Source organism: Choloepus didactylus, chromosome 12 (assembly GCF_015220235.1).
Source record: "Choloepus didactylus isolate mChoDid1 chromosome 12, mChoDid1.pri, whole genome shotgun sequence".
NCBI classification, from domain to species: domain Eukaryota; kingdom Metazoa; phylum Chordata; class Mammalia; order Pilosa; family Megalonychidae; genus Choloepus; species Choloepus didactylus.
Genome location: NC_051318.1, coordinates 99167133 through 99191014, shown reverse-complemented (window position 1 = coordinate 99191014; position 23882 = coordinate 99167133). Strand labels below are relative to the sequence as shown.

At 42.8% G+C, this 23882-nt stretch overlaps 1 protein-coding gene and 1 pseudogene across 5 annotated transcripts; both read right to left on the bottom strand.

The window, feature by feature from the left end:
* Positions 1-1005: 1005 nt before the first annotated feature.
* On the bottom strand, positions 1006-22193 carry PHF11 (PHD finger protein 11). Of its 5 annotated transcripts, none has more exons than XM_037800026.1 (11): positions 21957-22132; positions 20696-20827; positions 18324-18472; positions 14846-14953; positions 11600-11730; positions 9898-9941; positions 5088-5149; positions 4309-4375; positions 3046-3177; positions 2026-2097; positions 1006-1758 (listed from the first exon to the last, which is right to left on the bottom strand). In XM_037800026.1, exons 1-11 carry the CDS (start codon positions 22021-22023, stop codon positions 1604-1606), a joined length of 1119 nt encoding a protein of 372 aa, XP_037655954.1. In that variant the 5' UTR covers positions 22024-22132; the 3' UTR covers positions 1006-1603. The 5 variants fall into 5 exon arrangements, with proteins under 5 accessions (XP_037655954.1, XP_037655958.1, XP_037655955.1 ...); XM_037800030.1 differs by lacking the exon at positions 21957-22132 and adding an exon at positions 19003-19078 and having other exon boundaries at positions 20696-21005; XM_037800027.1 differs by lacking the exon at positions 14846-14953 and having other exon boundaries at positions 21957-22193.
* On the bottom strand, positions 19802-20577 carry LOC119507441 (annotated as a pseudogene).
* Positions 22194-23882: the final 1689 nt, after the last annotated feature.

The following is a 23882-nucleotide window of genomic DNA, read 5'->3' as shown; positions in this document are numbered from 1 at the left end:
GTGCGTGGAGCTGATGGAACTCACTTCCCACAGTGCCAGGGTTGTGCCCTGTGCTCTAAACAGCTTTTCTCTTTTAGTGGCCACATTTTGTCCCAGAAGATCCACAAAGATAGGCTCAGATGGAGTAGATGATGTGATGCAAGTTTTTCAGTGTTAAGGGACAAAGCTGAGTTCAAACCCAGGTCTGTCTTAACAGCTGGCCCAACACCTGCCTGCTTTGGGACTCCCAGGCCCGTGTTGCTGCATGCTGCCAAGTTACTGACCATGAGTAATGGGTCAGATTTGGAAAGTAAAGTGGGAAACAAAGGTTTGTAACACAGATCATGATATCAGAACTATTACCTAGATGAGTTTGCTATCGGATGCGCCATTAAGGGAGGAAGTTGAACTTACCGTAACTGTAGACTCATAGAAATCTGTTCAGCAGGTCTGTAATTTTTTAAAAGTGCCCCAGGTGGTTCTCGTGCACAGCTGTATTTGAAAGCCACTTGGCTGTTTGTCCCTCAAGTGAAATTGTGACTACAGCAATGGACGTGTTCTTTTAGTCTATTTCATGTTCCTTCAGGCGGTATCTTTTGAGTGGTTATTATGTGCCAGACGCCATGCTGGGGAATCAGCTCAAACCCAATTGAAAAGGCAGCATTTTTACAAATCAAAGAACTATTATAAATTAGACTGGGAATATGACATTTTCAGGGATCAGATGTGGACCTGTGGGCATAAGATTTTGATTTTTATATTGTTAGGCTAAAGAAATCTGAACTATTAATTCCTTTCATTCTTGCACATTCCCACCGCTGGTCTTATATAGGAGCCCAATTTTAAATGTAGATGTTTGTTTGAAAGATGACACATGCCCAGGTGATGACTGTCGCTGAAAAGAAACTTAAAAAGCAGACTTCCTGTGATCTAACGACTTGTAAATTTGGTACAGGTAAACGAGTGCATCCAAATAGATTATACCTCAGAGCATCAGAGGCTGGGACCAGTCTCACAAGATAAGAATGGTTTTCTGCATTTATTCAACAAATATTTATTGAGCCTGTTAGGTGCTTGGGATAGGATAGTGAGCTAAACAGAATGATAATTGTGAGCTAGCAGATAAGGAGTCTCTGTCCTCAGAGAGCTTCAACTCTGATGTCATGTGAGATACAGCCAATTATTCACACCAAGTGAGACAGCAAGGAAAGGCACTGTGCGGCGGCCTGGGGGGGGGGTCGTTTCAGTGGGCTCTGCAAGAGGTGCAGGGAAAGAAAGAGGAACGAGCCATTCTGACTCTAGAACAGAATGTGCCCAGGCCCTGTGGGGGGCACCGGCAGGAAGCCCCTGAAGGATCTGCTGTGTGGAGGGTCGGGGCCACGGGGGATTGCAGAAGCATTTCACTTTAGAGGAGCGATAGGGGAAGAAGTGAGGGGTTACTAAGGGAAAGGCACCGTATACTGGGCAGGCATCAGATTTTCAATCAGCAAACTGTTGTGGGTGGCATTTGCGGAACAGAGAGGAGAAGCCTGCTCCTGAAGAGGTGTGGCTTTTGCAAGCTGGGCCTCTGGTTTCGAACCTGCTTGCAAGGTTGCCGGAGCCCTGGGTTAGGGGATGGTAACCGTTAAAAAGACATGGAAGACGCTGACGTGGTGCTTGACCCGAGGCCTCTGTTTTTTTGAAGAGATTGCAGGGTTTGTTCCAAGTCCTGAAGTAGCTCGGTCTCCTTCTTCAGCTGCTGCTGCTTCTCTTCATATTGAATGATTTTTTTATTTATTACTAAGACAAGAAGAAATAAAGTGATTTTCAGATTTTCCAGTGGTTTTATTACAAATAATATACCATTTCTAGTCCCTTTCATGTGCAAACACTGGGCCCCAGATGATGCTGACAACCCCAGACTGCGGCATACTGCTTTTGTAATGACCTTTTTCCTTGTAATAATACACTGCATGTTCTTCTAAAATATGATTTGATCAGCTGTACAGTATATTTAAGTATATGATAAATATTTCTAAACTGGGTTATTTTATAACTCATACATACCTGTTTGAAATCTGACAAATGTATCTTCAAACAATCTACAGCCAAAAAGTGAAGTCCCAATTTCTTCATAGTCTGGAGGGGGAAAACATTTTCAGTATTAATTTTAATTTAAATTATATATATCAGCAGGAACACCTCAGAAAGTAACCCCCAAAAAGAGTCAACAGAGCAGTCATCTACTGAGAAACTATAGTGTTAGGGAACTTGTGAGAAACGCAGACTCTTGGCCCCAACTCCAGAGACCTGCTGAATCAGAACCCCCGGGGGTGGGGCCGAGCATGCTGTTGTAACAGGCTCTCCAGCGGATTCTGGGGCACGCTCAAATTCGAGAAGCAACCAGTCTGCTGAGAAGAATCAACTAAAGAACGTAATGAATGAGCTCTGGAGCATGTTCCTGCTGAACTTCACTTCTCAGTTTTGTCCTCTAGAAAATAATTGCTTTTTTAGCTAAGCCTCTGTTTTACACCATTGCCTAAAATATAGACTGTCAAACTTTTCCTTACATTCACAGTTAAGATAAGGATACAGGTTACCATACAGCTCTTATGAAAGATCGTATTTAACTAAACCAAATGTCAATCAAATCGTTAGGATTCCTTTTTTCTTCAATAAACTTTAAATTATGAAAAAAAGACATTAGGCCTTTGAATCAAATCAAAACCAACAACAGCACCGTTCTCAGATTTTAGCAATAAGTGTGCAAGGTTGGGGGGACCGTGTGATTGAGTCTGGTTCAGAACATACCCTTCCCCTTGGTGTCCAACTTGAATTACATACCTCTAGAAAACGCACCAGAACTTTCAGGGCATCAGGTATTTTTATTAGATTACTGAATTTGTGAACTACCCACATCTTTTTGATTTCATAAAGGACAGAAGAGCTGGTACAATGATTTTAAAGGAGATAAGTGAGGAAAAGAAATAGCATGAGAAGACACTACTTTGATGGGGGGCTTGGTTTGGTTTTACACCGAGGCCTGTGAGAAGTCTCTAGATGCAGAGACACTGCTCTTCTGAGTACCTTCTTCTGAAGTGGCGTCATCCATGAGTCCTTCCTGAATGAAAACCAGTTTCTCTAATAATTCTTCAAATAGGTCGTTCAGAAGTCCCGCTTCCTTACATTTCTTTAGGAAAGCAGCTTTCATAGTCAGCTCTAGGACCAAGAAAAGAAAAACATTTAGGAATTGTAGCTGCATCACACCCCATTTTTGCCAGTTGACACAATGAATGAAACGTCACAAGAAGTGAAAAGAGAACAGAAATTTCTCTACTTGGAATAACTATTTGAATCAAGCGGATTTTCACTTTAGCTTCAAATCTTTGAGATGCCAGGTGTCTGTCACTGTCTTCATCACAGCTACCATGTGTTGTCACGGAGAGGGCATTTCCTTAAAGAACAGGGAGCTACGCTTTGCTGGTTTCTGCTTGGTGGAGGGTCATGTGTGACAGAAATTCTCAGAGGAGTGTTTCAGTTATTTTTAAAATGCTTACCCTTACAGAACTTGTTTAATGGAGATTGTGGTTCTCTAGTTTACTGTATTTTACTGCAGCTACTCACTCATCATTCATTCATTCAATCAATAAATATTTACTAAGCTCCTAACATAGTAGCTCTTCATTGATAAGATGTGTGACAGGTACCATGTTCCCTGGATTTTGAGCTTGGGCAACCCTAGCTTCCTGGCTTAGGAAGTATATCCTTTTTTAACACGAGGGGCAAATGGCCCACCCCAACCCAAGTTGGTAGCTAAGGTTATGAGACAGCAAATAGATAAGATAAAGATTTTTACTCTCATTAATTACTACAAGTCTAGAAGAGGAAAGATGAAAATGGGATGTTAGGTTTTCTACTAGAATATGGGCTTCTGAAAGACATGAGCTGTGGTGTTTAATTTTTCCTTCAGCCCAGTGGGTGGTGCCAAATACTCTCAATATTTACAACTCTGTTCACACAATAAAAGGCGGGGTGGTGGTGGTGGTGAGGGGGGATGTAGGAAAACCAAGGGTTTTCAAAGACCGAAGAAGAGACAGGATTTTACCCCCAGGTGTAAACAAAAATATTAGGAAATTAATTCAGGATTGGCAGAATTTTGTATAAATCTACATTGGTGGAATGTGGGGAAAGGAAGGACTGGTTCCCCAAACAATAGTTATATCTTTCCATTATATCAAAATAAGGAGACCATTCCATTAAAAAAAAAGGATATTAATTTTGAAAAACATGGATCATCATTTTGAAAAATACTGCAGGCCACATTTGTTATATAAAGCAGTTAGAGCAAACCTGCGTGCTTGTCATGCTCTTCCTTTACTTGTCCTTCAAACCCAACGAATGACGTTTTTTCGGTTTGCTAGAATGAGAAAATCAAGATTACTTTACATTGCTTTCACTACTGGCATTTAATATTGCTTAAGGTGAAAGCCAATCTTGTTGCATGTAATTCAGTGGTATGCCTGTAAAGCCGTGCTCCACAGTCATCTGTAGATGCAAACATCAAGTGTATTTATGAAGTGAATGTTGCTGGCTCCTATTAATTTATGTTCAAAGATCTGATGTGTAAAACACTGTTTCAAATCCCAAAGACATTTTCATACAGTGAACACAGCAGTAATCCAGAAAATTGAGTTACAAATTAGGTTGGGTGCAGATGTTGCCACTAGAAAATATATTAGAACTTCCAGAAATATTTGGCTATGTAAGAATGCTCAGTTGCACCCTCTACCCATTCTAAGGCATTCTGTACCCTGTGGGGTCAGACTCGCTCTCTAATTTGGTACCGGCGGATGCTTCCTGAGTGGGACTGTCACCTCCTGAGGGTTATGTGTCTGGACATCAAAGACACTTCCACCTTTTCTTAAATACTCATCATTCTGTCAACCAGGAATTATCTGATTATGGGATTCTCCTCAAAAAGGCAGCCTCAGCTCCTCTAGGCTGAGAACACAAATGCAGGATGCTGTCTACAAGTAATTTAACAAGGACTGGTCACTGTAATTCGGAATGGCTAAAATAAGGACTTTCTATGAAAAATGCAAAGCTATGATAAAATTAAGTCTAATTACCTTAATGTCTGTTGAGAGATGTTTGCTCCCCCCTCTTTTTCTTTTCACTCCTGAAGAATTACCTGAAAATATAAATCATTTAAAAACCAGAATCAACAAGGAAAAGACTGGTGTTTGCTACATAAAATCTAAAACTCCTTTACATACTGGGATGGTTAGGTTCACGTGTCAACTTAGCCAGGTGATGATACCCAGGTGTCTAGAGGGGCAGGAACTGGCCTAACCATTACTGCAAGGACATTTCCTGGCTGGTTAATAAACCAGAAGGCTGGTTTGTTGACTCATCAGCCAATTGACTGCACCTGTGACTGGTTAGATCAACACAAAGAATTCCATCAGCTGGATTGAATCCAATCAGTTGAAGACTTCTAAGGGAGAAGAGAGCGAGCTAGCTTTCTGCTTCAGCCAGCCAGCGTCTCCTGGGGAGTTCATCGAACACCCTCATCGGAGTTGCCAGTTCACTGCCTGCCTCCCCACAGTTGTGTGAGACACTTCTATAAAATCTCACATTTACAGATATCTCCTGTTGGTTCTGTTTCCCTAGAGAACCCTAACTAATACAGCTTGGTACCAGGAGTGGTTTTTGAGAAACAGAATCTTAAAACAGGTTTTTACAATTGGTTTTCTACTCTGATAAGATCCAAAGGCACTAATGACTCCATTTCCAGTAATCCAGATGGCACTGCAGTCCATGGCGTGAGTTGGCAATGGAGATAAGCAAAATATCACTGTTTGATTCTCCTAATCATACTCTTTTATGAGGCCAGGCGCTGGGTGACAGTGTTTTTGACACTTTTACAGTTTTTTAGAGTTAAGATGTATAATGATGTTGGCTGGTTGCTTTTAGATACACTGGATAAAGTTATAAGAGAAAGGGACAAGCTGAAGGCTTCAAACTTGCAACTTAAAAGCCGTATGTCAGATATAAAGGTTTCTGTGTGTGCCCTGAAAGAAAATCTTATTTCCTGTGGCCGCAGACTTGAGATTTCTGAAAACCAGACCTGGGTCTGATTGTGTGAGTAGCAGATTTACAACATAAACTAAAATCTTAACCACGCAGGGAGTCTGCTGCTGAACTAAAGGCACTGACTGGAGAAGAATGGGACCCTGAAACCCAGGGTGCCTGCCGTGGCCTGCCCTGAGGAAACAGCTCCACCCCCAGGCTGCCCCGAGAAGAGGTATGTGGATAGACCTTTCTGAGCGGGCAAAAAAACATGACGATATTTGTGTCCCATGTGAATGCTCACCAGAGGGCAACTCCAGCAGAGGATGATTTTAATAACCAAGTGGATAAGATGACCCGTTTGGTGGATACCAAATCAGCCTCCTTCCCCAGCCACTCCTGTCATTGCCCAGTGGACTCATGAACAAAGTGGTCATGGTGGTGGGGATGGAGGTTATGCATGGGCTCAGCAACATGGACTTCCACTCACCAAGGCTGACCTGGCCACGGCCACTGCTGAGTGTCCAATCTGCCAGCAGCAGAGACCCACACTCAGTCCCCGACATGGCACCATTCCCCGAGGTGATCAGCCTGCTACCTGGTGGTAGGTTGATTACATTGGACCACTTCCATCATGGAAGGGGCAGCAATTTGTTCTCACTGGAATAGACACTCTGGATATGGGTTTGTCTTCCCTGAATGCAATACTTCTGCCAAAATACCATCTCTGGACTTATGGACTGCCTTATCTACTGTCATGGTATTCCACACAGCATTGCTTCTGATCAGGGATCCCATTTCACAGCAAATGAAGTGAGGGGATGGGCACATGCTCATGGAATTCTCTGGCCTTACCATGTTCCCCATCATCCAGAGGCAGCTGGGTTGATAAAACAGTGAAATCGCCTTCTGAGGACTTAATTACGGTGGCAACACCTTGCAGGGCTGGGACAGTGTTCTCCAGGAGCCTGTGTATGCTGTAAATCAGTGTCCACTCTATGGTGCTGTTTCTCCCAAAGCGAGGATTCGTGGGTCCAGGAATCAAGGGGTGGAAATGGGAGTGGCACCACTCACTCACTCCTAGTGATCCACTAGGAATATTTTTGCTTCCTGTCCCTGCAACCTTAAGTTCTGCTGGTCTACAAGTCTTACTTCCTAAAAGGAGGAGTGCTCCCACCAGGAGACACAACAATAATCCCACTGAACTGGAAGCTGAGACTGCCACCTGGCCACTTCGGGCTGCTTGTTCCTTTAAATCAACAGGCAAGTAAGTACATTGCTGTACTGGCTGGGGTGACTGATCCTGACTATCAAGGGGAAATAGCACTGCAACTGCACAAATGGAGGTAAAGAAGAGTTTTCCTGGAATACAGGAGATCCCCTGGGGCGTCTCTTAGTACTACCATGCCCCGTGATTAAAGTCAATGGAAAACTGCAACAACCCAATCCAGAGAGGACTACCAATGGCCAAGAAACTTCAGGAATGAAGGTTGGGTCACCCCACCAGGCAAAGAACCACGGCCAGCTGAAGTGCTTACTGAGGGTGAAGGGAACATGGAATGGGTAGTGGAAGAAGGTCGTGATAAATATGAACTATGGCCACGTGACCAGTTACAGAAATGAGGACTATGATGGCATGAATCCTTCCTCCTTGTTTTAAGTATGTTTGTTAGTTGTCCATAAAGCAAGTATCTTTGTTTTCTTTTCTATCAACCCTCTTATCATATGAAATAAGTTGTATTGTTCATTCCATAATATTTAAGTTATAGGATATCAAGCTTAAGAGTGAATGTTACCCAAGGATTTTGGAGAGATTTAGTGCATTTGGTTGTATACAGGACAGCTGAGTGTTGTTAGACAAAACACATATCTGTTATTGTGTTCTGTTTAGAGACTAAGTATGGCTTAAGGTGATGTGTATAGCTGCCATTTTGATAAGGGGTGGACTGGGATGGTTGGGCTCATGTGTCAACTTGGCCAGGTGATGGTGCCCAGGTGTCTGGATGGGCAGGCACTGGCCTAACCGTTACTGCAGGGACATTTCATGGCTGGTTAATAAACCAGAAGGCTGGTTTCTTGAATCATCAGTCAATTGACTGCATCTGTGACTGATTATATCAATGAAGGGCGTGCCTTCTGCAATGAAAGAATTTAATCAGATGGATTTAATCTGATCAGTTGAAGACTTGAAAAGAGAGAGAGATTTCTTTCTGCTTCAGCCAGCTAGCGTCTCCTGGGGAGTTCATCAAACACCTTCATTGGAGTTGCTAGTTTGCTACCTGCCCTACGGAATTTGGACTCGTGCATCCCCACCGTTGAGTGAGACACTTTTATAAAAGCTCATATTTACAGATATCTATTGTTGGTTCTGTTTCCCTAGAGAACCCTAATAAATACACATGCCGAGAGTTATAACCAAGTCAAAAGATGTGTAGAACTTAGACTAAATGTTTGAAACACATGTGATAAAGGATTCATTTTTAACATATAAAGAGATCTTATTAATCAGTATGAAAAAGACAAATAATTGAGTAGGAAGATTGGAAGAGGCCATTAACAGATTGGGTCATAGGGAAACAAATGCAATGGTCAAAATAGGGGGAAATTCACTCAATTTAACAGAGACAGAAGTTTTTGCCCATCAGGATGTCAAAGATGAAGATGTTTAATATATAATGTTTGCAAAGATTTGAGTAATTGTGTACTGCTGGCACAGCCTCTGTGGAAGTAATTAGCCAATAGTTTTCCAGAGTTTCATTGCTTGTTCTCGTTCATCCAGCAATTCTACTAACAGGATTTTTTCCCTCATAAAATATCAGCGTGAAGGCACAAAGATGTATGGAGACCAACGTTAACTTCCATAGTAAATGTGATAGAATAAATTGGAAATAACCTAGATGTCCATCAAGCACATACTAAATTGTAGGACAGCTCTGCAATGGAATATTACACAGCCTTTAAAAATGAGGCAGATTCACTTGTGCCCGATGTGGATCTCTCAGATATATAGTATGGGGTAAAAAGCAGAGTAGAGTGGTGGTAGGTATGTTTGTATATACACAGAAACATTTTAGAAAAATTTAAAACAAAGCTTAATGGTTTCCTCTGGGAAGAAGGTTCATTATAAACAGAGCTCTTATTTGCTTTTTGACCTAATACACTGTCATCTTTTCCTGTCAATAAACCTGATGGACAGCAGTATTTTAATTGTATTTCCTGATAAACTAAAAGGGTAAAGACTGGAAAATGAGGTACAGCTCTTCTTTAGAGAGCGCTGTTTACCACCACAAAATGCGGTTGGCGTGACACAGGACTAAGTCTTTTCTGACGAGGTGCCGACTCCAGATCACAGTGAACGTCTCAGACTTCAGTAAGACCTGCCGTTCTGGCAGTACGCAGAGGCCACTCAGGAGTGAATATACACCCAGCGCTCCAGGTAGCCAGGATCTGGTTTTCCCTGAACAGAACGGAAATGCTAACCGTGCATTCTAAGGAAGTTTTCACTCAAGGAACTTACCAATTTCATCTAAAATTCTGATATTATTTTAGAAGAGAAGTAACAGTCACAAAAGTCAAAGCTATTTACATGTCTTTCTCTGGTCCTGTGGTTGTCGTGGGGTCAGAAGATACCAGGGAATAGCTTTAATGAGAGTAGGTCTTGTCCACAAAGGACAAAAATCAGTCAATTATGTCACATTCTGCACAAAGAAATTGGCAACTGAATTTTACAAACAGGTAAAATCTAAATGCTAAAATTCACATTTTAATACTAATTTTATTTTAATTTTAATGGTTAATCAGACAACTGCTTGTCTTCTCTAAATGCTTACTTTTCTTTAATCTGCAATATAAATTTTAGAAACTTACCTCTTGGAGTATCAGTCATTGATTTGTGGACTTGGCAGAATACTCTGAAAATATGCAATTTCAAAGAATCCTTAGATATTTTTATTGATGTCAGTTTTCAGACATTATGTCTCTTTCCATATGATCTAAAAAGGAACTAACCTATTTTCATGATGGCTTCATCCTAAATATTTACTAGTTAAAGAAAAATGCTGTTCAAACCTGGGTAAAATTACTGACCCACATCAAGTGCAGATGGAGGCTTTGTCAGATGTCTTCAGTGCTCTTTGAACCACAGAAAGATCATTATATTCTCTAAGGAGTGAGTGCTGATTAAATAGTTTAAACAGTGCTCATTTGCATTTACTGGTCAGTGGGATTTTATTGTATAAAACTGCCTGAAAGCTGAACATCTTCTAAGACATGCAAATCTCCACAAGTTCACCAAATTCTTGATTTTCCACAATAAATACCAAAAAATTGCATGCATCAATTTGGGAGAAAAGCAATTTTCCAAGTCAGCAAGGCATTTCCCCCATATCTTAGATTTGACCTACAGAGAACCTAGAATTGATCACTGCCCTAGAAGAGAAGAAAGTAGCCTGTAGGTTATGACTAAGAAATGGAGAGAGTTAATTTTAAGGAACCTCCCAGGCCCCATTTTCCTTCCAGCCTCTGTCCCTCCTTGCCTATGGTAATGCAAGAATTCTCCCCATTTGACACTAATTTCTACCTCCTCCAGGCAGCCTTCCCAGGGACAGTGCCCTCTCCTCTCCTCCAATCAAAATTAACCTCCTTCCACTTTGGATTCTGGTATCTCTGTGCCCTTTAATTTGCCAGGTACAAAGTTTTTATTATGGAAAATTTTGGACATATACAAAAGCAGAGAAAAGATAATCATGAGCCCACAGCTCCCTGCTCATCGCCCAGTTCCAGCAATTATCACCTCAAGGCCAAGCTCGTTTCGTGTGACCCCTCCTGCCGCCAGGAAGCCACGTGCCTCAATCAGCATCGGCTTTTCTGAGGTTTGGGCCACGTCTTATCCGTCTTACAGTCTCAACGGCACTTAGCAAGGTGTTTTGTGTATCCTGGCCACATCAAATATTTAAATTCAATTTATAAATGTGTAGAAATTCACCTGGTACACTTGGTAAATGGTGGGGAAAAAATGACTATTTTACTGCGTCCCTATTCATTAGTCGTATGTGCTCAGTATTTTTTTTTCAAATATGCTTTAAGACACAGCAACAACAACTCCTTTTTGTTTGATCTCGTACCTTTGCTAATCTTCATCTTTTTAGTGGGTATTTAAAGTCATTGTAAATGTCATCATAAAACAAGCTCTTTGGAAAGATAAATAAAAATGAAACTCTGAGAATATTACAACCTATGATATTCTCTACAAATCAACTATAAAAAGAAGTATGGTACAAAATGAACAGCTATACAAATTTCCTTTCCTAATGTCTCCTGGTATGAAATACCAGTGGAACGTGCTCAAAAGCAGATTTAAAACTATTTATCAAACTTCCTTAAAAAAAAAAAAAAAAATCCCTGTGATATTGCAAGAAGTTGTGAAGCCAGGTTTCCAACTGTGTGTCCCCCAAACCATATTCTTACTTGAAAATCACCTGAGTAAAATTAACTTTAACAGTCTCTTTATCATAATCTCACCATTTCTTATCCCAGCTCCCCAAATGTGGTTTTAAAATTGTTTTCTTACTTGTAAGTGCCTTGAGAGTCGGTGTGTAGAGACGCGTGATCCTCCTTGGCACAGAAGAAGTGGTAATTCTTCTTGCATTCTTTTACGTCACATCCTACAGTGGCTCCTTTGTTTTTACAAAGTTTGCATGTCTACGGAAGAATGGATTTTACTGAGTAAACACCTCCTTTTTTGGTAATCTCTTAAATTTTAAACTTGGTATTTAATAGTATTTCGATCAGCAGCCCCACCTTTTTATCATGGGTTCCATTAGCAAAATTACCTTCTTCAGCTGTAATTAGGCACTTTGGGGCTGTGAATTTTGAAGCTGCAGCAAAACCGCAGCTAACTAGAATGCACGGGCTCTTTTGTAATGAGCTGGTTAATAGCAAAAATCTTTATCTTAAAAAAAAAATTGCTCTTTAAAAAAAAACAAACCGTTTCTAAAAAGCAAAGCTGGCAAATCACCAGCCTCTAGGCAAGGGCCAAGGAGTGTGTGAAGTGACAGCAAGATAGCAGGTTCATCCCAAGCAGGAACGAGAGCACAAGGCTGAGCGCCAAAGGTAAGGGAGATGAGGGTGTGGGCTGCGAAGTGCAGAAGCGGGTGGAAGCAGGGTGGGGGGCAGTGAGGTTTCAGGATAAGCGAGTCAGGATGCACGTGTCCAGAACCCAGGACGACTGGGCTGGATGTACAGCCGTTGGAAGCTGGGTGCAGCTTCTGCAGTGCAGAAAAGCGGCGCTGAACGGGGATTAATTCCCAGGCATCCCGGACCTGGGCTCTTATAATTAATCAGTGCCCAGTGGCCGTGTTAAGGAGTGCGAGCCCACGGGTCGGGACTGGACGTGCAGCCCGGGTGTGCGGCAGACAGCTGCGTGGCTCGAGCTCATCACGTCCACTCTCCTAGACTCAGATTCCTTGCTGGGGATAACAAGAGCTGTCTCCCAGAATCACTATTGAGGATAATAGGAGATGAAGTTAGTGAACCCCCTTTGGAATCCATGTAGTTCGGCCAAAAACAGAAAAGGAAACAAAGGACTTGAGTACTGACTGTTTTTCCTTAGCTCAACTTCTTTAACTCCTTGCTTTTGCTTGTTTATCTGTCTGATATTTTATATATGAAGGTGGTTTAGAGATGGACAGGAGGACAGTACGTGGCCACAGCCTAGAAGCAACCTGACGGGTTTAGGGATCGGAGCCGTGTGTGATTGGCACTGTACTCTGCCTGCGTGAACTGGAAGCACAATTAAATCACCCTGGAAAACAGGAGGCAGTTCACGCAGTATCCCAAGGTCAGCACAAGCAACCATATAAATAGTTAATATTCAAGTATAGGTGAGAAATTAGATGATATAAAGGTGAAATTTAAATCAGAGGACAAAAAGTTAATTTGGGGGGGGGGGATGCAACTGGTTATGTGTGTGGGTAGAGTCCTACCTCACAGCATTCCCCCAGATAAATTCCACACGGATTAAAGCTCTATATCAAACAAAACAATTAAAAAAAAAAAAACAAAACAAAGTATTAGAAAATATAGGAGAAAGAAAGAAATACATGGTATTGAGGTGGAAAAGGCATTCTAAGCAAGGCAGGAAACCCAGAGGCCATAAAGAATCTGACTACATAAAAATTTAAAATGTCCATTTATGGTGAAAGACAGCATTTTAAAAGTTAAAAGACAAGTGAAAAATTGGAAAAAAACAAAATTTGAGACCCTTACCTCACACTATATACAAAAATCAACTCAAAATGGATCCAGGATCTAAACATAAGAGCTAAAACTATAAAACTCTTAGACAATAACAAAGGGGCAAATCTTCATGACCTGGAATTCAGCAACTGATTCTTAGATATGACATCCAAGGAAACAACAGATAAATTTGATTTCATCAAGATTAAAAACTCCTGCACATCAAAGGAAAGTATCAAAAAAAATGAAAAGAGAGCCTTCAGAATGGGAGAAAACTGTTGCAAACCATGTATCAGTTAAGGGCTTACTATCCAGAATGTATAAAGAACTTTTAGAATGCAACAATAAAAAGATAACTCAATTAAAATATGGATAAAGGACTTGAGTAGACATTTCTCCAAAGAAGATATACAAATGTCTAGTAAGCACAATTAAGATACTTAACATCATTAGCCATTAGGGAAATGCAAATCAAGACTACAATAATGGCAATTATTTAAAAATGGAAAGTGAGTGTTGGAGAGGATACAGGGCAACTGGAATTCTAGGGCATTGTTGATGGGAATGTAAAATGGTGTGGCTACTGTGGAAAGCAATATGGCGGTTGCTCAAAAAGTTAAATATAGAAATACTATGTGACTTGACAATTGTACTTCTAGGTATCTACCCAAAGTGAAAACAGGGTTTCAAACAGATACTTGTACACCAGTGTTTATAGCAGCATTATTCACAATAGCCACAAGTGGAAACAACCCAAGTGTTGATCAACAGATGAATGGATAAACAAAATGTGGTACCTACACACAATGGAATGTTGTTTGGCCGTAAGAAAGAACAAAGTTCTGAGACATGGTGCGACATGGAAGAGCCTTGGAAACATGATGCTCGGTAAAGTGAGCCAGGCACACAAGGGCAGATGCTGTATGGTACCACTCACAAGAGATGACTAGAAATAGCAAATTCACAGAGACAGAAAGCAGATTAGAGGTCTCCAAGGGTGTTGGGAAGGAGGCGGGCAGGGAGAGTGTTGGAAGGAAGGAAGGAAGGAGAGGGAGAGAGAAAGGAACAAAAGAAAGGAAGAAGGAAGGAAGAGAAGAACAAAGGAAGGGAGGGATGGAGGAAGGGGAGGGAGGGCGAGAGGAAGGAAGGAAGGCGAGGGAGAGAGCCACAAAGGGAGAAGGACGGAGGGGAAGACACACGGAGGGAGGAGGAGGGAAAGCATGCCCGACGCTGACGCTGCAGCTGCTCCTGCAGCCACCCCAGGGCCACCAGGGGACCTGCCGCTGTGGACAGGAGGCAGCGAGGAAGAGCCGGGCACCCTTTCTGTGGAAGCCAGTTTGAGTTGGGGGTTCCCTCTACCTCCAGCCCAAAGCATCCTAATGTAGATCCATGTTACTGATAAAGCCTGTTGCATTTTATTTTAAAATATTAAGATTTCAGTTGAATCTAAACTTCCAATACAGGTCCTACTTCTTTCAGCTTTCAGAGACATTTCTCTATCCTATCAGAGAGCCTTTCTTCTGACAGCATCCCAAGGGTCTCTTTATCCTGGACAGATAATAAAATCATTTATACTTACCAACTTACTTCCTCTCCTGATTTCTTTCTTTACTGATTCCAAATCAAAATTTCTATCATGATTAGATGTATCATTATCGTCATTTTCCACAAGTCCTGAAGAATACAGCTATGGATTGGATTGGGGGAAAAAAAGAGTATTGTGATGGTTTGGAGCTGTATGTACCCTAGAAAAAATATGTTCTTAAAGTTAATGCATTAAATGGGTGTGAACCCATTGTGAGTAGGCCCTTTCGATGAGGCGACGTCAGTGAAGGTGCGGCCCACCTCCATCAGGATGGGTGTCAATCCTGTTTATTACTGGAGTCCTTTATAAGCAGAATGAAATTCAGATGAATATAGAGAAAGCTACAGAGGGAGCAGCCAGGAGCTGAACATCAATGGAACCTGGAAGAGGAGGGAAAGAGCAGGAGCGGCCGCCATGTGTGTTGCCACGTGACAAGCTAAGGACCGAGGATTGTCAGCCCAGGACACCATAAGTCTCTGGGGTAGAAAGCAACTCCTTGATGATGCCTTGATTTGAACTTCCTTTTAGCCTCAAAACAGTGAGCTAATAAACACCCGTTGTTTAAGCTGACCCATTTCATGGTGTTTTCTTGAGCAGCCTATGAAACCAAAACAAGTTGGCACCAAGTAGCCTTGAAAGCTGCAAGTCAGAAAGTGCTACCAAAAAATACTCAGCAGGAGTGGATTGTGGGCAGAGCAGTGACCCCCTTTTGGGGTGTGCGAGCAGACCACACGCCATCCCTCTCTTTTGGGGTGGCTGAATTCCCCAACTTTGGGGTCCTGGCAACCAGCCATGCTTTAGACTGTGTGACTCTGACTCCTAATGGCTAGTTTGACTTATTTTCAGCAAACTAAAAATAAAAAGGAACTTCCTTCTCTTAATAAAGTGAAACCATTAAACCCGAAAGCATACACAAATTGACTAAGACTTGAAAGCATCCGTTGAATATGAGAAACAAGCCTTCCACTTTCACTGCTTCTATTCATCACTATACCAGACTGTTCTAGACAAAGGCAATAAAACAAGAAAAAGAAATTAGGAGGCCCAAATAGTTGAAAGGAAAAAATAAAATTGTCCTTATTTATAGATAAGGATCATCCAAAAACAATATCCAAATGAACCTAGATACTTTTAGAACTAATAAGAGTTTGGTAAGGTTGGTGGAAAAGATCAATAAATTAAAATCAATTGTGTCTGTGTATACCAATAATAGCTCATTTTAAAAGGTATTAGAAAAAAAATCACAAAAAATAACCCTAAGAATAAGCCAAAACCAAAGTTCTAGATTGCTATAGAAAAAAAAAAAAAAAATGAACGTTTTTGAAATTCATAAAAGAAGCCCTGAGTACCTGGAGAGGTAGACCCTGTTTGCGGATGTAAAGACCCATCGATTACAAGGACACCTAGATTCCCAGATTCATCTATAAATTCAATGCATTTCCAGTCGAAATTCCAATAGGGATTTTTTCTTATGAAACTTGACAAGCTGATTCCAAAATCAGCCAAAACAGCCAAGGCTTATAATAAAGCCATAGCTATGAAGACAGTGTTGTGCTAGCTTAGGGATAACCAAGGAACTCATGAAACGGGACAGAAGCCGGAAACAGATCTGTGCACTCAGTGAGACATCATCGTGGTAGCTGAGTGCGGGGTCCTGGGCAGACCCCTGACCCACTCACTCACTAGCCATGTGACTTTGGCACGTGTGCCTCAGTTGTTGCAGCTTTAGTTGGGGATAAAAACATCACCTACGCTTAGGGCTGTTCTGAGGATCAGTGGTTTAATGTTGACCTATTACCTTACACATAGTAACACCAAATCATCATCATCTTCATCATTGTCATTACTACAAATCAGCGAGGAAAGAATAGACCTCAAAAAATAGGACTGGGGAAAATAGGAAAAAAAAAAAAAAGATCCCTGATATGTATGGTAGTTAAAAGTAAATTCCAGTTGGATTAAGAAACTAAATTAGAAAAGCAAACATTTTAAACTTCTGAGAAAAAAACGATAGAACCTTAGTGCTGAAAAGCATTTCTTAGCGGGGAGGGGGAAAGCACAGATTATAAAGGAAAATAATGCTACATTTCACTACATTAAACACTTCTGTCTGATGGAAAACACCATTGATAAAATTAAAAGCCAACATAATATAATAAGGCGTTAGAATCTATCTCTATATAAATCAATATATAGATGTGAAAACAAACGTCTGGAAGATGTGTGTAAAGCCTATGGCCATGCAATTCACAGACACGGACAGCAGATGGCGCAGAAGCACATGAAATGATGGCCAACTCCACCGGGGACGGACGGAATCCCTGTGATACACAGACGCTGTTCGCGCCCATCGGAGGGAAAGAAGGAAAATCTCACAATCACTGGTGTGGCCAGGGTGAAGAGGAAAAGAAGCTCTGAGGCAGGTGGGGGAAGTTCAACATGGTAAGCGATTTGGCCCTTTTAGTCAAGTGCAAAACCCTCCCACCCTATGCCCCAGGGATTCTGCTTTTAACTCTGATACTTCAGACCAGAGAATTCTCAGATAAGGCCAACTATACAGGAATGTTCATGCCAGCTTGTTAGTCATATAAATATATATATATATATATATGGGAAAAGCCTAAATGCCCATTTACAAAAGAAACTGATCTCATCAGGAGATGGAAGACTTACCGTATTTAACGTGAAAGAACTAGAGCTTCATTTATCAACATGCATATATCGTGAAGATCTAGTGTTTGGTGGGAATTATATAAAGCTCAAGAGCATGTAAAACAGTATCACATTGTGGTTATAAGTATTTAAACATGTGTGGTGGAAGTATAAGGATGCAAATAATGATAAGCACCAAATTTGTGAGCGTGATTACCCTCGAGGGGGAGGGCAGGGAAGAGGGAACTAAAGGGAGGTAGAGGCAGGGTCCTTTAACATTCTATAATGCTTTTTCTTAAAAAAAAACCAACCAAACAAACACAAAACCTCAAGTTGAAGCAAATATCACATAATGTTACGATTTTATAAATCTGGGTAGAAGGTCTATTGGATTTTCTGTTGTATTTTAAATGTTCCATTAAAATATCTCTAAGTTTTTTTTTCACCGTAATTCTTCCTCTGTGTTGGACCAGTTATAAACAAAATGAAGAGTAATCATAATGTAAGAGCTGAAAGACTTTTAAAAAGCTAGAAAAGTAATGAAAATGTTCTAAAACTGATTGTGATAATGACTGCACAACTAGGTGATGATACTGTGTGTCACTGATTGTATACTTTGGATGGATTATATATGGTGTGTGAATGTATCAATAAAATTTGCAGTCAAACAAACAAACAAAAGTTAGAAAAATACGGCCCTCTAATCCTCATTTAAAAGCCCAAACCCTGGCCAACTTGTCAGTCTTTGTTCCCAAAGTACCATGTATCTATTCTGGTGTGCCTTTTCCTGAGAGTATTGATGTGGTTTCAGATAACTTACCAAACAACTTTCATGGGCAACTATATTCTCTTTTTCTGCAAAGTACAGTACACTGCAGTCCAGGTCTTTGGGGCAGAGTGCACATGTCATTCTTTTCATCTTTTTTGTTTTTTCTTCTGCATCCTGAGAGACACCTCCAAATAACATCCCTGGTGAGAAACAGAAAAGTGAAAAACTTTGTCTTGCTAACTCCTCCGCCAGTCTTCAAGCGGGGACAGGGCGCTTGCATTATTTTATGAGAGATTTTCAACTCCCAGGGAGAAATCTGCATCACAATCATCATGATCATGATCATCATCGAGACCCAACTGGAAAAGCACCTTATTTTGTATTTTTAAAAATTGGGTTAATGAAAGAAAAAGAACCTAATGAATTCATTTTTAAAAAATGCCTAAAAATGAGGAAAAGCTTGATTCAAGAGAAAAATGAGGAGCTGGTTGAACTGAGGGGAAGTCCAGACACTGCGGTTTCCTCAATCCCAGGATGGGAAGCTAGCAGTGTACACTGGGTGACAATAGAGCCATTGTTTAAACACTCGCCTCTTGTTTCCTGGGATTTAGACCATGCACTCAGTGAGGGTGAGTGAGGGACTTGGTTTCCTTGTGACTTGCAATCAAATGCAAAGGAGTCAAGTCCAAGTGCATGGCTGTACCTGGATGGACTGGAAGAGCCAAATTACCTGGTTCGTGCCTACTTCAATGGATAAGATGAAGGCACTGATCAGAAAAGCAGAAGGTTGAGCCAGCAGAGTATTCCTGGGAAGGATCAGAAGAAATAGGGAAATGCTGATCTCCCCAAAGACTTTCTAAATCTTCCACCATCAAATACATTACATATTCAATTAAATTGTATCACAGGGCCTGGGGCAAGTGAAGAAAGACTTGCCAAGACAAGCCCATTATCCTCATTCTTTTTTTTTTTTTAATTAAATTCAGTTTTATTGAAATATATTCACATACCATACAATCATCCACGGTGTACAATCAACCACTCACAGTACCATCATATAGTTATGCATTCATCATCCCAATCTATCTTTGAACATTTTCCTTACATCAGAAAAAAACAGAATAAGAATAAAAAATAAAAGTAAAAAAGAACACCCAAATTATCCCCCCCATCCCACCTTATTTTTCATTTAGTTTTTGTCCCCATTTTTCTACTCATCCATCCATACACTAGATAAAGGGAGTGTCCTCTATTCTTTCTTTTTTTAAAAATGGTTCTTGTAAGAATTCTAATTAAAGAGACATTACATTCGGAATTATAGCACTCAGTGATAATTTTTAGAGGACTCGAACAGCTTCTTTACCACTTCCAGTGTATAGAGGGTGCAGCCGTTTACCTGAATGTATTCTTAAATCAATGACTCCCACCACCTTTATTTTCCTAGTTGAGTTCTGCTGTAGGATACTGTCCATGTCCCGGACTTCCTTTGCCAATGCAGATTAATTACAAGGGAGGGTGCCCCCAAAGTCTCAGGGTGAATTTGAAAACGGCTGGTTAAATGAGGCCACAGGTCATTCCTTAGTAAAAGTTTGTAGCTTTCTTTCCTGGTACATTTTTTTTTATTGAGAACTTCCATTTTTATCCTGTGTTCCCCTCTCTGCCATCTCACACTCTCGCTCTATCTGCTGGATCTTGGCACGTGTACCTCGTTCCTTTGTATCCGCTGCAGTTGTAAGACGGCCAGTTGAGGCGGGGTGCTTTCTCCCGCTTCTTTTGTAAAGCCCCTTCCTGAGAGGTTTTGTTCCTGTAGTTTTTATTGGCTGTTATTCTGACAGCGGAACACGAGGGCTCAGGTTGAGAGGTCCCCTCACATACCCCAGAATGTATGAACTCTTCCTCATCATTGCACGAGCTCTCTATTTGCAACAGCAAAGGATTCTTGGGCTGCAGCATCAGGGCGGTACTTGGGCTCTTCTTCCGGAGGGTTCTGCGGGAGGCAGGGCTGCTCGGGCAGCAGGCTGCCAGTCTTCTCCTTTCCCAGGACGTGGGTACTCAGTAGTGGCCTGACGCCCCGTTTCACTTTCTCTCTCCTCTCAGGGGCCGTGATTTGTTTTGGTCCGAGCCTGGATGTTCTCCCAGAACTGGAGTTGTATTCGCGGGCGAGTGCTTTCCAGGTACGCTGCTTGTGTGCAATAGTTCGCGAATCATTTTTTTTTTTTTAGCATTCAAGCACTTATTTGTACTTTTCTACTAAAGCAAGCAAGAAGCCCTTTTCCAATTCTGAGAACTGAGCAGGTTTCAGTAATTTCGTCGTTTTGCATTTTCCGCTCTAGTTCTACTGGCCGTTAGCTAAGCACCTCCCACACGGGCGCGCGGGGGTGGCCGCGCTCCGCCCCGCAGCCCGCCCGCCCGCAGCCTCCTACCTGCAGCCGCAGCGCCGAGGCCCGGGGACCGCGGGAGCGGCCAGCGAGGCGCGGGCGGGCGGCCTCCGTCCTTTAAGGGTTGGGAGTGAGCAGAGTGAGGATCAGCCAGGCTCACCGGAGTCCTGAAATGCACTGAGATTGATCCAACAAGAGGACAGAGTTTTAGCAATCAGTTTCTCCCCCAAAAAATGACGTCGGCAGCTACGTAAGGGTCTACAGAACGAAGCCACGGGAAAACTACAAGCTTAGAACCCGAGGAACTAGCCCTAAGTCAGACCAACATGGCGATCCACCACCTGCCACCTCGCAGGCAATCTCCGGGCCCAGTCCCGCCCGCCCCGCGCCGGGATCGGACCCGCAAGGCTACAGCTCCCTCCGCGGCACCCTCCCCAACGCTCCTTTCCCCTGAGACGGACTTGAGCTACCGGGCCAGGGCAGTCCATCCAGAGGACAGAATCTGGGGCAGCCAGGGAGCTCACCCCACCGCTAGAGAGATGGGTGAGACTTCTGGAATGAGACTCGCTGGCCCTACGATTCCCCGACCCCACCCCACCCCCTTCCCAGCAGGGTATGATCTGTGTTCTGGACTGATAATGGGGCCGGCTGGGAGATTTTTTCCCTCTTTCCCCCGTTGATAAAGAGTCCTCACTGCAGTTTACTATTTTAGTTCTTCCATTGTATACCGGGTGTGTGAGAAGCCAAATTTATCCGAGTCCAGGGAATGCACAGCGGAGCCGGATAAAGACCAAAGCAGAAGGGGAGGGCCGTTACCCGGAGGCTGGGGCCTGGGAGAATGAATGGCGCCGTCACGTGGTCTCCGGATGGTCCAGCCGGCTCTAGCTACGGGGGACTAAGTTTGCACTGGGGACAGCCTGAATGCATTACTGGGGACAGCTTCAGAATGCATGACCAGGATTCAGGATGTGTGTCTGGGGAGGGGCTGGTGGGCAGCCGAGGGGTGGAATGGGGTATCTGTCCAGCTCCCGATGGCCTGTCTGTGCCACTACAAGCGTCTCTGCTCGGCGCCTGGAGTTGCGATGGCACAGCCCACGCAGCGTCGGGAGCGGTGTCTTCCACAACCGCCCCACCGCAGCGGGAGAAGTACAGGGAAGGCCCGCCTCGTCCCGCGCCGCCCGCCCGATTCCGCAGGGTCGCGCTCGGGGTCCCGGCACACGGCGGGGTTCAGGCGGTGCACTCCCGAGGGGTCCCCCAGCGGCCGCGACTGGAGAGCAGGCCCGGCGCGCCCCCGAGCCGCACTCACCCGCGGGCGTCGTTTCCTTGGGCGGCCGGGGGTAGTCCTGGAGAGGAGCGGCGGGCGCCCGGGACATGGCTGCGCTCGCGGTGGCGGCCGAGCACACACTGCGCGCTCCGCCGGCGCTTCCGGACCGACGCCGCCGAGTTTCGTTTCCGTGAAATCGCCCGCCCGCGTGGGGTGGGGGCGGGGGCTTTCCCGAGCCGGGAAGCGGGAAGCTGGGCTTGCACGTAGGGGTGATCATTCTAACCGAGGGGCGGATCTCTCCAGGGCCGAATCTTAATATGAACTTTTTACAAACAAACAAGCAAAAAACAAAACAAAACAAAAAAACAACGAACTGGGCGCTCCCTTCCCGCTCCCCTTCTCTTCTTCCAGGGCTTGGAGGTCTGAGGGGAAGTGAAGAAGTCCCTGGGCTCAGCTGCGGAAATGATCACTCTTCTGAGAGTTTGGGTTTTTCCCCTTAAAATTTCCGTCACACTTTTACTTCGAGTTTGGCCTAGATAGGTAGATCTTAAAACCTGCGCAGAATTAACCAACCCTAAAGAGGGTTGCCAGTAGCAGGATTTTATTCAGCACCTGTGGGGTACACAGCACCGTACAGGAGGGGGTTTTCAGTGCACGTAACAAATGTAAATGCAGAGGACATAAAAGGTATATAATTAAATTATGGTTATAAAAGCAGCATATAATTGGTTTGCTAGAGGAATTACTCAGAGGGAAACTTCTAAAGGACTTGCACTTTGAAAAGGTTTTAAAGGAAGGAAAAGATGCAAATTGGGAGCAGGAGAAAGAAAGACTACTATCAAGGACAGCTTGGATAGAGTTGACAATGGACAGATGGATTACTGAAGCCAGAGTGTGAGACTGCACTACAGAGAAAACGAGCAGACACTGGCAGCCTAGTGTTTTGCCTTCTAGGCAGAAGGATGGAAGAGAATTCCTTACTAGCTTAAAGAGAAAACCCTGAAGATAGCAGCTAGATCGTGGTGAAGCTCCAAGAGCCTCCTCACCTCCACAGCTTATACTCAGTTTTTTAGTGTCCAATTCTTAAATATGAGTAGACCACCAAGTTCACTGGAAAGCTGAGGAAAGCCTAACATGAAAATAAAGATCAAAGCAAACATAAAGGAAAAACAGACTTTGGGAGACAATATGAAAAGAGAAGAAAATATAGGTATGAATGTGTGTGAGGGTGCTTAAATAATCTTCAAAGAGATAAGATATTGCAGCCAGGAACCAAAATTAGGATGCTATTAAAGACAAGACTATTCCGAGACCAAAAGAGAGGTCTTAGAAATTAAGAATATAAGACCAGAAATAAAAATGCAATAGGTAAACACTCTCAGAAAGTAGAATAGAGAGAAAGAGATGGAAATTAGAAGAAAAGAAAATTAGAGAACCAATCTGGAGGTCTAACATCTAGGTAACCAAAATTCTAGGAGAGACCAGTTGAGAAGTCATTCAAGAAAAAGTTCAAGAGAATTTCCTAGAACTGAAGGACAAAGGTTTCAGATGGAAAGGGCCCACCAAGCACCCAGTACAAGGGAAGAAAATGGACCCATACCAGGGACATATTACCATGAGGCTTCAGAACATTGGGACAAAGATAATCTTGTAAGCCTCAGAAGAGATACAAACTGGTTATATAACAAAAGATAAGGAAACCTTATCTGACTCCCAACTTTCATCCCGGAAGCTTGAAGACAGGAAGGCTTCAGACTTTGGAATGGCAACACTGGCAGCTAGCAGATGCTTTCAAAATTGAGTATGGAATGTAAGAAACCCAAGTGTACATCAACAGATGAATGGATAAGCAAAATGCGATATACACACAATGGAATATTATGCAGACGTGAAAAGGAACAAAGTTCTGATACATGAGACAACGTGGATGAGCCTTGAGGACATGTCGAGTGAAAGAAGCGAGACACA

What these genes read in the sequence shown, in the direction of transcription:
- PHF11 (XM_037800027.1), bottom strand. Translation starts at nt 22,191, where the DNA reads ATGATCACCCCTACGTGCAAGCCCAGCTTCCCGCTTCCCGGCTCGGGA. An exon ending in CAAGGAAACGACGCCCGCGG is followed by an intron (nt 20,828 to 21,956) that starts GTGAGTGCGGCT and finishes GATCAATCTCAG; the next exon opens with TGCATTTCAGGACTCCGGTG. An exon ending in GACTCTCAAGGCACTTACAA is followed by an intron (nt 9,942 to 11,599) that starts GTAAGAAAACAA and finishes GCATATTTTCAG; the next exon opens with AGTATTCTGCCAAGTCCACA.